At 40.2% G+C, this 11,749-nt stretch overlaps 1 protein-coding gene across 2 annotated transcripts in view; it reads left to right on the top strand.

The window, feature by feature from the left end:
• cltca (clathrin, heavy chain a (Hc)) overlaps window positions 1-4,872 on the top strand; it is an 89,927-nt gene extending 85,055 nt beyond the window's left edge. For both annotated transcript variants that reach the window (XM_034179003.1, XM_034179004.1), the window contains one exon: window positions 3,771-4,872. In XM_034179003.1, coding sequence (XP_034034894.1) covers window positions 3,771-3,904 — 134 coding nt within the window. In that variant the 3' untranslated portion in view covers window positions 3,905-4,872. The remainder of the gene's footprint in view (window positions 1-3,770) is intronic.
• The last annotated feature ends 6,877 nt before the right edge of the window (window positions 4,873-11,749 follow it).

Below are 11,749 nucleotides of genomic sequence, written 5' to 3' on the forward strand. Positions count from 1 at the left end.
GCTTTAATTTCTAAATGGTTCGGTCTTTTTTATTTTTACAAAATAAAGCGACAGCAACATCTCTGCTTTTCAGCAACACCACCAGAGTTCAAAACTGCAGAAGAGACCTTCATCTGGTCCCGAGAATTCAGCAGAACATCACCTGCTTCTAAATAAAAGGCTCTTTAAACAGCAACTATTTCATTATTTTTTAAAAAGCTGTTTCATTTTATATTTTAACAATAAATGAACGGATCATTAAAAATGTCCACAAATCAAAGTCCAAAGACATTTGCACAAGTAGAAGCTCTCCACTTATTGTGCTCAAATTCATATTTTAGAAATGACTCTGTCCTGATAACAACATTAAAGGCAGTTACATATTTTGACAAAATTACAAGTTTAAATGACTATATAAAAAAAAAATCATCATGAGGTTTATGTCACAAAAATCCTACTTTACAGTCACACTGCAGTCATTGTTAAATTATTTCCTGTTGCATTTATAATACACATTTGTATTTATTTAGTGTCTTTTTCTGGTTGAAATGATATAATCTACCAGACTTTAAAAAATGTACAAGTTTCCATGTTATTTTATTTGTCTAAAAATAAATGTCCAAGGTTCCTTATGTTAAACAAGAAATTATCTAATCTGAAATAACAGATGGTTTTAGTTTACAGATGAAAGGTTTCTAAAGAACCATTTGATTTATTTAGTTATTTAATTACAAGTGTTCTAAACTTTTTTTAACAGTAATCAGAAATTTTGAGGTAACAACAAAAAAACATTTGCAATGATTTTTCTTCAGAAAACTGCTCTATAAATGAGCAGTCCTGTCACGTTAATGTTTTGTACAGATCAGTGGTTTCCGCCTATCTATTTTGTAGAGATCAGTGGTTTCTGCCACTCGTCTTCCGTGTTTTGGCCCGACGCGTCGTTCTATTGGACAACGCGAAGGTACGTCACAGCTCAAGAGTGTCGAAAGTTGGATTGGATTGAACTTTGACCCCGTCAGCCTGCCGCCAAGTGGCAATGCGCGCTCCCGTCAGAAGCGTCATTTTAGCTTGGCTTTTGACGCAACGCTTCTGACGCATCTAAAAAGCAACGCGTCTCATTGGAAAATAATGGTTTTAGACTGATTTTTTACGCTTCTGACGCATTCAGTGTGAAAGGCCCTTAATAAGTTGGCTCGGTATGTCCACTACCGCGTTCCGTACCTTTCAAATTTTCATCATTTTTGTTTCCGCCAAGTGTATGCCACTGCCGTTAGTCAAGAATCGATAGTGTGGACAACGTGTGTTTGTGAAATGGGTAACACAATTGTTGCCCAAAGCCTCATATGTGACTTTGTTGCAATGCATGGAGGTGTCACTCAGGTCCCCCTCACCAAGGAGTTTATGGCGCCTGTGGGTGCAGCCCAGTCAAAATACCGACTCTTTCTGGACTAGGAGCATGTCAGAAAAGACAAGGAAACCCAGGGCCAGAAAAGAAAGCTAGCCGAGCAGGCTCTGGAGGACCTGAAGAAGAGGAAGACGAGTCTGGAAAGTGTGTCCGCCTGTCTTTCCAGTGAGGCAGATGCACTCGCTGAAGAGGCGGAGAAGAGAGCTGGCTCAAAGATGGCTCAGCTGCTTTCGAAGTCGAATGCTCTGAGAAGAGCACATAAAGACGGTCGCTGAAGTGAAAGCCCTTGAGGCTGAGATTAGCGCAGAAGGAGAGGAGCTGAGATATATGGTTGTGTAGCGCCTTTTGAGAATTTAACTTTTTTCCGGTTGGTCAATGTTGTTTATTGTATATGTTGTGTATTATCACTCAGTCTTGTTTTCTGCTTTTGGTGTACTTTGACATGTTTGAAACCAATACAAAATGACATGGTGACATTGAGAATCAAATGTGATTGTCCTTTTTTTTGGGGGGGGGGGTCTTGAGGTTGGTCTAAAATTTTTCTCATAATGGTCTAAAAAAGGTCTAAAATTTAACTTGGTGATTCCTGCGAGAACCCTGGCCTCAATTAAACCAACAGGGGGCTCTGTGACTCACAAGATCTGAGTTACAAAAGCAATCTAACCAACTCTGATGGTTAGTGGATAAATTTACATAGTATAAATTGTTGACCACCTGTTTCATACTTACTTGTCCATGAATACAGTGGGGAAAATACGTATTTGACCCCCTGTCAGTTTTGCAGGTTTTCCCACCTACAAAGAACGGAGAGGTCTGTAATTTTTATCGTAGGTTCACTTCAACTGTGAGAGACAGAATCTAAAAAAAAAAATCCAGAAAATCACATTGTATGATTTTTAAATAATTAATTTGCATTTTATTGTATGAAATAAGTATTTGACCCCCTAGAAAAACAGAGCTTAACAGTTGGTAGAGAAACATTTGTCTGCCATTACAGAGCTCAGACATTTCCTGTAGTTCTTGACCAAGTTTTCACACACTGCAACAGGGATTTCAGGTTTGGAGTTTCAGCTCCCTCCAAAGATTTTCTATTGAGTTCCAGTCTGGAGACTGGCCAGGCCACTCCAGGACCTTGAAATGCTTCTTACGGAGCCCCTCCTTAGTTGCCCTGGCTGTGTTTGGTGTTATTGTCATGCTGAAGACCCAGCCATGACCCATCTTCAATGCTCTTACTGAGGGAAGGAGATTGTTTACCAAAATCTCACAATACATGACCCCATCCATCTTCCCTTCAATACGGTGCAGTCGTCCTGTCCCCTTTGCAGAAGAGCACCCCCAGAGTAAGATGTTTCCACCCCCATGCTTCACGGTTGGGATGGTTTTCTTGGGGTTGTTCTCATCCTCTAAACATGGTAAGTGGAGTTGATTCCAAAAAGCTCTATTCTGGTCTCATCTGACCACATGACCTTCTCCCATGCCTCCTCTGGATCATCCAGATGGTCACTGGTGAACTTCAAACAGGGCTGGACATGTGCTGGCTTGAGCAGGGGGACCTTGCTGCCCTACAGGATTTTAAACCATGACAGCATCATGTGTTACTAATGTAATCTTTGTGACTGTGGTCCCAGCTCTCTTCAGGTCATTGACCAGGTCCTCCTGTGTAGTTCTGAGCTTTCTCAGAATCATCCTTACCCCACAAAGTGAGATCTTGCATGGAATCCCAGACCGAGGGAGATTGACAGTCATCTTGTGTTTCTACCACTTTCTAATAAATAATCATAACAGTTGTCTTCTACCAAGCTGCTTGCCTGTTGTCCTGTAGTCCATCCCAGCCTTTTTCAGGTCTACAGTTTTGTCCCTGGTATCCTTAGACAGCTCTTTGGTCTTGACTATGGTGGACAGGTTGGAGTGTGATTGAGTGTGTGAACAGGTGTCTTTTATACAGGTAAAGAGTGCAGAATAAAAGGGCTTCTTAAAGAAAAATTAACAGGTCTGTGAGAGACAGAATTCTTGCTGGTTGGTAGGTGTTCATATACTTATTTTATGCAATAAAATGCAAATTAATTATTTAAAAATCAGACAGTTTTCTTTTTTTTTTCTTTTTTTTTTTATAGATTGTCTCACAGTTGAAGTGTACCTATGATAAAAATTACAGACCTCCACATTCTTTGGTGGGAAAACCTGTGAAACTGACAGGGGTCAAATACTTATTTTCCCCACTGTACCTCCTCTGTTGCTTTTATGCCACATTCTGTTGTTGCTAATCATTAATCCCTTTAATGCTTATTTCCAGCAGAAGATGTTAACACAAACCACATCCTGTCAAGCTGGGTGCACCTTTTCACAGCCTTTTATTTTATTTATTAAAACCTTTCCTGTGTTGTAGGCGCTCCACAGCTGATGCTGACAGCGGGTCCCAGCGTACCTGTTCCTCCTCAGCAGCCGTATGGATACGGCTACCAGTCGCCTGCTGGGTACGGCCAGCCAGCACCTCAGCCAGGGTTTGGCTACGGCATGTAAAGTCCCCGCCCCTTTTTGTCCATCAGCAAGCTGGCGCTTCCATCCACCCATCTCACGCAGTCCTTCACCAGACATCTCTGTACGCAACACGAACAGAGGGATAACAGCAGCTTTTTAAAAAAATTTTTTTTTTCTGTTTTCATGAAGGACTCTTTCTGTTAAAGAAGATTGTGTCACAGAATAATTCATACATTCCTTATTGACTAAACTGTATTGTATTTGGATGGGGGTGTTTGTACAACGGGGTGGGGTGGCTGTGGGAAGATAAAAGCTTCTGAGTCTAAAAAAAAACAAGTCTGTTGTGAAGCATCTGATTTGCACTCTGTAGTGAGAATTAATGTAGACCCTCTTCCTTCTCATTTGCTTCTTTTGTCAAACTATAAAATGCATTTAATTATTGTATATTCAGACATATAAACTTTATGTTCTTGTATGTTTGATCATAAGTCTGACACGTCCATGAGCACAGTCCACAAACACTACCGCCAACGTCTCCCTGACACTTCAGGGCTGTTTCTCAGAGAAAACTAGTATTGTTCAGAAAGATTAAAACTATTCCACTGACACCTATGCAGGACTGTCGAATCAAATTAGCTTTCAGGTGACATTTCTTCTGTTTTTCTGTGGGACCATTTCACCTCAGGAGGAACCACAGATTGGCTTGACTATTGCACCCCCTCTTGGCACAGCGGTTGCAGCTGGACATTATCTTGGGTCATTCTTGAGCATACGGGAACCTTGTTATTAAAATGTATTCAGGGGTTGTCTTTACCGAAAAGTGTCGCAGGTTTGAAGCTCTTATCACAGGTTTGCTTGTACAAGAAATCACGTGTTGGCTCATTTGAAGTTATATAATCTAAACTACCTAATTGTGCACTTACTTGATTGTGCATAATGAGGATCATAAAGAATGAAAAGTTTTGTTTTCCACTTAAATAAAGGCCTCTTGTTTGTCAAGCAGAGTCTGACCTTGTGTTGCACACCTTAGTGTTTGGTGTATTTGTGGGTTCAACATGTGGCTGAAGATGTCCTTGAGCTGAAACCCTAAATTTTTCAACCTTTGGGCACACTGCCCTCTTGGAGTAGAACCAGCCCGACAACAATTTTACACAATGTCCTAACATCGTCGGAATTGGTGTTGTAGGAAAAAAATCAAGTAAAAAAAAAAAGTCAATTCCAATGAAGTTGGGATGTTGTGTTAAATGTAAATAAAAACAGAATACAATTATTTGCAAATCCTCTTCAACCTACATTCAGTTGAATACACCACAAAGACAAGATATTTAATGTTCAAAATGGAACTTTATTGTTTTGTGCAAATTTGCTCATTTTGAAATGGATGCCTGCAACACGTTTGAAAAAAGCTGGGACAGTGGTATGTTTACCACTGTGTTACATCACCTTTCCTTCTAACAATACTCAATAAGCGTTTGGGAACTGAGGACACTAATTGGCAAAGCTTCTGGGGAAAACCTGGTCTTGTTAGGAGAGACGGCATCCATCCCACTTTGGATGGAGCAGCTCTCATTTCTAGAAATCTGGCCAATTTTATTAAATCCTCCAAACTGTGACTATCCAGGGTTGGGACCAGCAAGCAGAGTTGTAGTCTTACACACCTCTCTGCAGCTTCTCTCCCCCTGCCATCCCCTCATTACCCCATCCCCATAGAGACGGTGCCTGCTCCCAGACCACCAATAACCAGGAAAAATCTATTCAAGCATAAAAATTCAAAAAACAAATAGCACCTTCAACTGCACCACAGACTAAAACAGTTAAATGTTGTCTATTAAACATTAGGTCTCTCTCTTCTAAGTCCCTGTTAGTAAATGATATAATTGATCAACATATTGATTTATTCTGCCTTACAGAAACCTGGTTACAGCAGGATGAATATGTTAGTTTAAATGAGTCAACACCCCCGAGTCACACTAACTGCCAGAATGCTCGTAGCACGGGCCGAGGCGGAGGATTAGCAGCAATCTTCCACTCCAGCTTATTAATTAATCAAAAACCCAGACAGAGCTTTAATTCATTTGAAAGCTTGACTCTTAGTCTTGTCCATCCAAATTGGAAGTCCCAAAAACCAGTTTTATTTATCTATCGTCCTCCTGGTCATTACTGTGAGTTTCTCTGTGAATTTTCAAACCTTTTGTCTTAGTGCTTAGCTCAGATAAGATAATTATAGTGGGCGATTTTAACATCCACACAGATGCTGAGAATGACAGCCTCGACACTGCATTTAATCTATTGTTAGACTCTTGGCTTTGCTCAAAATGTAAATGAGTCCACCCACCACTTTAATCATACCTTAGATCTTGTTCTGACTTATGGTATGGAAATTGAAGACTTAACAGTATTCCCTGAAAACCCCCTTCTGTCTGATCATTTCTTAATAACATTTACATTTACATTTACTCTGATGGACTACCCAGCAGTGGGGAATAAGTTTCATTACAGTAGAAGTCTTTCAGAAAGCGCTGTAACTAGGTTTAAGGATATGATTCCTTCTTTGTTCTCCAATGCCATATACCAACACAGGGCAGAGTAGCTACCTAAACTCTGAGATAGATTATCTCGTCAATAGTTTTACATCCTCATTGAAGACAACTTTGGATGCTGTAGCTCCTCTGAAAAAGAGAGCCTTAAATCAGAAGTATAAAAAAGCCCTCCGTAAAGCTAGGACATCTTGCTACTCATCACTAAATGAAGAAAATAAGAACAACCCCAGGTTTCTTTTCAGCACTGTAGCCAGGCTGACAGAGTCAGAGCACTATTGAGCCGAGTATTCCTTTTACTTTAACTAGTAATGACTTCATGACTTTCTTCGCTAATAAAATTTTAGCTATTAGAGAAAAAATTACTCATAACCATCCCAAAGACATATCGTTATCTTTGGCTGCTTTCAGTGATGCCGGTATTTGGTTAGACTCTTTCTCTCCGATTGTTCTGAGTTATTTTCATTAGTTACTTCCTCCAAACCAACATGTCTGTTAGACCCCATTCCTACCAGGCTCCTCAAGGAAGCCCTACCATTAATTAATGCTTCGATCTTAAATATGATCAATCTGTCTTTATTAGTTGGCTATGTACCACAAGCTTTTAAGGTGGCAGTAATTAAACCATTACTTAAAAAGCCATCACTTGACCCAGCTATCTTAGCTAATTATAGGCCAATATCCAACCTTCCTTTTCTCTCAAAAATTCTTGAAAGGGTAGTTGTAAAACAGCTAACTGATCTGCAGAGGAATGGTCTATTTGAAGAGTTTCAGTCAGGGTTTAGAATTCATTATAGTACAGAAACAGCATTAGTGAAGGTTACAAATGATCTTCTTATGGCCTCAGACAGTGGACTCATCTCTGCTTGTTCTGTTAGACCTCAGTGCTGCTTTTGACTGTTGACCATAAAATTTTATTACAGAGATTAGAGCATGCCATAGTTATTAAAGGCACTGTGCTGCAGTGGTTTGAATCATTTATCTAATAGATTACAATTTGTTCATGTAAATGGGGAATCTTCTTCATAGACTAAGGTTAATTATGGAGTTCCACAAGGTTCTGTGCTAGGACCAATTTTATTCACTTTATACATGCTTCCCTTAGGCGGCAGTATTAGACAGCATTGCTTAAATTTTCATTGTTACGCAGATGATACCCAGCTTTATCTATCCATGAAGCCAGAGGACACACACCAATTAGCTAAACTGCAGGATTGTCTTACAGACATAAAGACATGGATGGCCTCTAATTTCCTGCTTTTAAAGTCAGATAAAACTGAAGTTACTGTACTTGGCCCCACAGATCTTAGAAACATGGTGTCTAACCAGATCCTTACTCTGGATGACATTACCCTGACCTCTAGTAATACTGTGAGAAATCTTGGAGTCATTTTTGATCAGGATATGTTATTCAATGCGCATATTAAACAAATATGTAGTACTGCTTTTTTGCATTTGCGCAATATCTCTAAAATTAGGTGTTGTGATGCTGAAAAACTAATTCATGCATTTATTTCCTCTAGGCTGGATTATTGTAATTCATTATCAGGTTGTCCTAAAAGTTCCCTGAAAAGCCTTCAGTTAATTCAAAATGCTGCAGCTAGAGTACTGACGGGGACTAGAAGGAGAGAGCATATCTCACCCATATTGGCCTCTCTTCATTGGCTTCCTGTTAGTTCTAGAATAGAATTTAAAATTCTTCTTCTTACTTATAAGGTTTAGAATAATCAGGTCCCATCTTATCTTAGGGACCTCATAGTACCATATTACCCCAATAGAGCGCTTCGCTCTCAGACTGCAGGCTTACTTGTAGTTCCTAGGGTTTGTAAGAGTAGAATGGGAGGCAGAGCCTTCAGCTTTCAGGCTCCTCTCCTGTGGAACCAGCTCCCAATTCAGATCAGGGAGACAGACACCCTCTCTACTTTTAAGATTAGGCTTAAAACTTTCCTTTTTGCTAAAGCTTATAGTTAGGGCTGGATCAGGTGACCCTGAACCATCCCTTAGTTATGCTGCTATAGACGTAGACTGCTGGGGGGTTCCCATGATGCACTGTTTCTTTCTCTTTTTGCTCTGTATGCACCACTCTGCATTTAATCATTAGTGATCGATCTCTGCTCCCCTCCACAGCATGTCTTTTTCCTGGTTCTCTCCCTCAGCCCCAACCAGTCCCAGCAGAAGACTGCCCCTCCCTGAGCCTGGTTCTGCTGGAGGTTTCTTCCTGTTAAAAGGGAGTTTTTCCTTCCCACTGTCGCCAAGTGCTTGCTCACAGGGGGTCGTTTTGACCGTTGGGGTTTTTCCGTAATTATTGTATGGCCTTGCCTTACAATATAAAGCACCTTGGGGCAACTGTTTGTTGTGATTTGGCGCTATATAAATAAAATTGATTTGATTTGACTAATTGTTGAAGCTTTGTAGGTGGAATTCTTTCCCATTCTTGCTTGATGTACGACTTCAGTTGTTCAACAGTCCGGGGTCTCCGTTGTCATATTTTACGCTTCATAATGTGCCACACATTTTCAATGGGTGACAGGTCTGGACTGCAGGCAGGCCAGTCTAGTACCCGCACTCTTTTACTACGAAGCCACGCTGTTGGAACACATGCAGAATGTGGCTTGGCATTGTCTTGCTGAAATAAGCAGGGATGTTGCATCAGCATTGATGGTGCCATCACAGATGTGTAAGTTGTCCATGCCATGGGCACTAACACACCCCAATACATCACAGATGCTGGCTTTTGAACTTTGTGCTGGTAACAATCTGGATGGTCTTTTTCCTCTTTTGTCCAGAGGACACAATGTCCATGATTTCCAAAAACAATTTGAAATGTGGACTCATCAGACCACCGCACACTTTTCCACTTTGTGTCTGTCCATTTCAAATGAAGTCGGGCCCAGAGAAGGCGGCGGCGTTTCTGGATGTTGTTGACTTTCACTTTGCATGGTAGAGTTTTAAGTTGCACTTGTAGATGTAGCAGCTAACTGTGTTAACTGACAATGGTTTTCTGAAGTGTTCCTGAGCCCACGCAGTAAGATCGTTTACACAATGATGTTGGTTTTTAATGCAGTTCCACCTGAGGGATCGAAGGTCACGGGCATTCAATGTTGGTTTTCGGCCTTGCTGTTTACGTGTAGAAGGTTCTTCAGATTCTCTGAATCTTCTGATTATATTATGGACTGTAGATGATGGAATTCCTAAATTCCTTGCAATTGAATGTTGAGAAACATTGTTCTTAAACTGTTGGACTTTTTTTTTTCCCCACATAGTTGTTCACAAACTGATGATCCTTGCCCCATCTTTGCTTGGAACGGCTGAGACTTTTGGGGATGCTCCTTTTATACCCAATAATGATACTCACCTGTTTCCAGTTAACCTGTTCACCAGTGGAATGTTCTTTCAGCATTCATCAACTTTCCCAGCCTTTTGATACTCCTGTTCCAGCTTTTTTGAAATGTGTTGCAGACATCCATTTCAAAATCAGCCAATATTTGAAAAAAAAAAAAAAAAAAAGGTCTTAGTGTCAGTTTGAACGTTAAATATCTTGTCTTTGTGGTGTATTCAATTGAATATAGGTTGAAGAGGATTTGCAAATCATTGTAGTGTTTTGTTGTGTGAAATGTAAATAAAAACAATTTACATTTCACACAACATCCCAACTTCATTGGAATTGGGGTTGTACGTTGTCTGTTAATACAGTTTGGAAATGTGCACAAAGTCATGGCTTCAGTTCACCTGCTCTTGTCAGTCTACATTTGGAGAATAAAAGAAGAAATTTATGGTGAAAGGATGCTGCTGGATTAACAATGAGCTAGATGGTTAGTGCTGAAGCTTCCATGCAGTGAGCCTGTCAATCAGATGTAGAGCACAAACCTGCCCCTCTGTATACATTTGCTTAAATGTTGCGGATAAGTAATATGATAACTGGTTTACTAGCTGGGGTGCAGAATCCAGTCTGCCTGGACAGACTACACAACAATAAGGGAAACTGGTTTGTGTCACCACGACCAAATAACATCAGACGAAGAGCTCTTATCTGGACCTGTTACATTAACTTACAGAAATCCAAAACTGCCTGCAAGCTCGACGCTCAAGTTGCAGCAACCAACATGCACTTTTCCAACCAAATCTGAAGTGATCTAGTGACAGCAGCTGTGTGGGGCGCACTGTGTACGCAGTATTCAGCCAAGTTATACTGAGGCTTTATTTTATGAAGTGCAGTGCAGCCAATCAAAAATGTTAAACCTGAAATCTGAATGTTTAACAAAAAAGTGAGTTTTGGCTTTATGAAGGGAAAGTATGTAAAATTATGCAACTAAATTGTGGAGGGAGGGAGGGGGTGGCAAGGTGTCCCTTCTCAGTAGTTTTTATTTAATAACTCAATATTAAGCACTTTAGCTTTCTGGGTAGGTTGCTGCTGTGGTATGTAGTGTCGTTGGAGGATAATGGGTTCCCAGTCAACATTTAAAGTGTTATGCAGTTTATGTCCAGATTTTCTTGTCCACATTTCTTGAGACCCTGTTGATTATTTGCAAGAAAACATTTGAATGGTCAGTGATCTCACCTCTGTTGCTTCATTATTTCTAGAGGGTCTCATCCTTCTGAAATGGATTTTACAATTTTATCTTTTCAGTGTCTTTTTTGGGGGGGGGGGGGGGGCCTTGAAGCTGCCTAACCTATGCTTATATCCAATATGCATTCAGATTTATACAGCTTTGAGTTGGAAAATATGGATAGGAATAATGGAAGATTAAGTTGCCTAATATTTGTGATGCAGTGCACAAGTTACACGTGGCTGTCTGACATGAAGTGTCCGAAGCTAGTCACATAGTCTGATAAATGTGAGTTCATGTAGCATCAGTGATGTGACACTGGCCGATCTTGAAGCGTACACCTTTATTGTAGCAAATGAGACTGAAATGTTTTTGCAGACAGAACACACCACCTGTGATTTGAAAGCTTTAAATGATACCTAAATTGGTAATGAGATGTTCTTTACCTTTTAACATACTGCCATTTATCCTGTTATTTAAGTTTGTTTTCCCTTTTTCAAATTTTTCAAATGTAAATTGCATCCATTTGGGAGACTTGAGATAATGTCTGAATGGCAACATGTCACTGGAGACCAACTGAAGCACCTGACTGTGGGCACCTTGCTCATACGAGGTTTTTTTTTTTTTTTTTAATGCAGTATTGGCCTGAAGGTGGTGTTGCAGAAATGTGTGTAGTCCCATTCGTATTTGTGAGTGGGCAATATTTTCATGCAGCGACAGTAGTGTTCAGAATAATAGTAGTGCTATGTGAATAAAAAGATTAGTCCAGGTTTTGAGTATATTTCTTATTGTTACATGGGAAA

This window comes from Thalassophryne amazonica, chromosome 9 (genome assembly GCF_902500255.1).
Source record: "Thalassophryne amazonica chromosome 9, fThaAma1.1, whole genome shotgun sequence".
NCBI classification, from domain to species: domain Eukaryota; kingdom Metazoa; phylum Chordata; class Actinopteri; order Batrachoidiformes; family Batrachoididae; genus Thalassophryne; species Thalassophryne amazonica.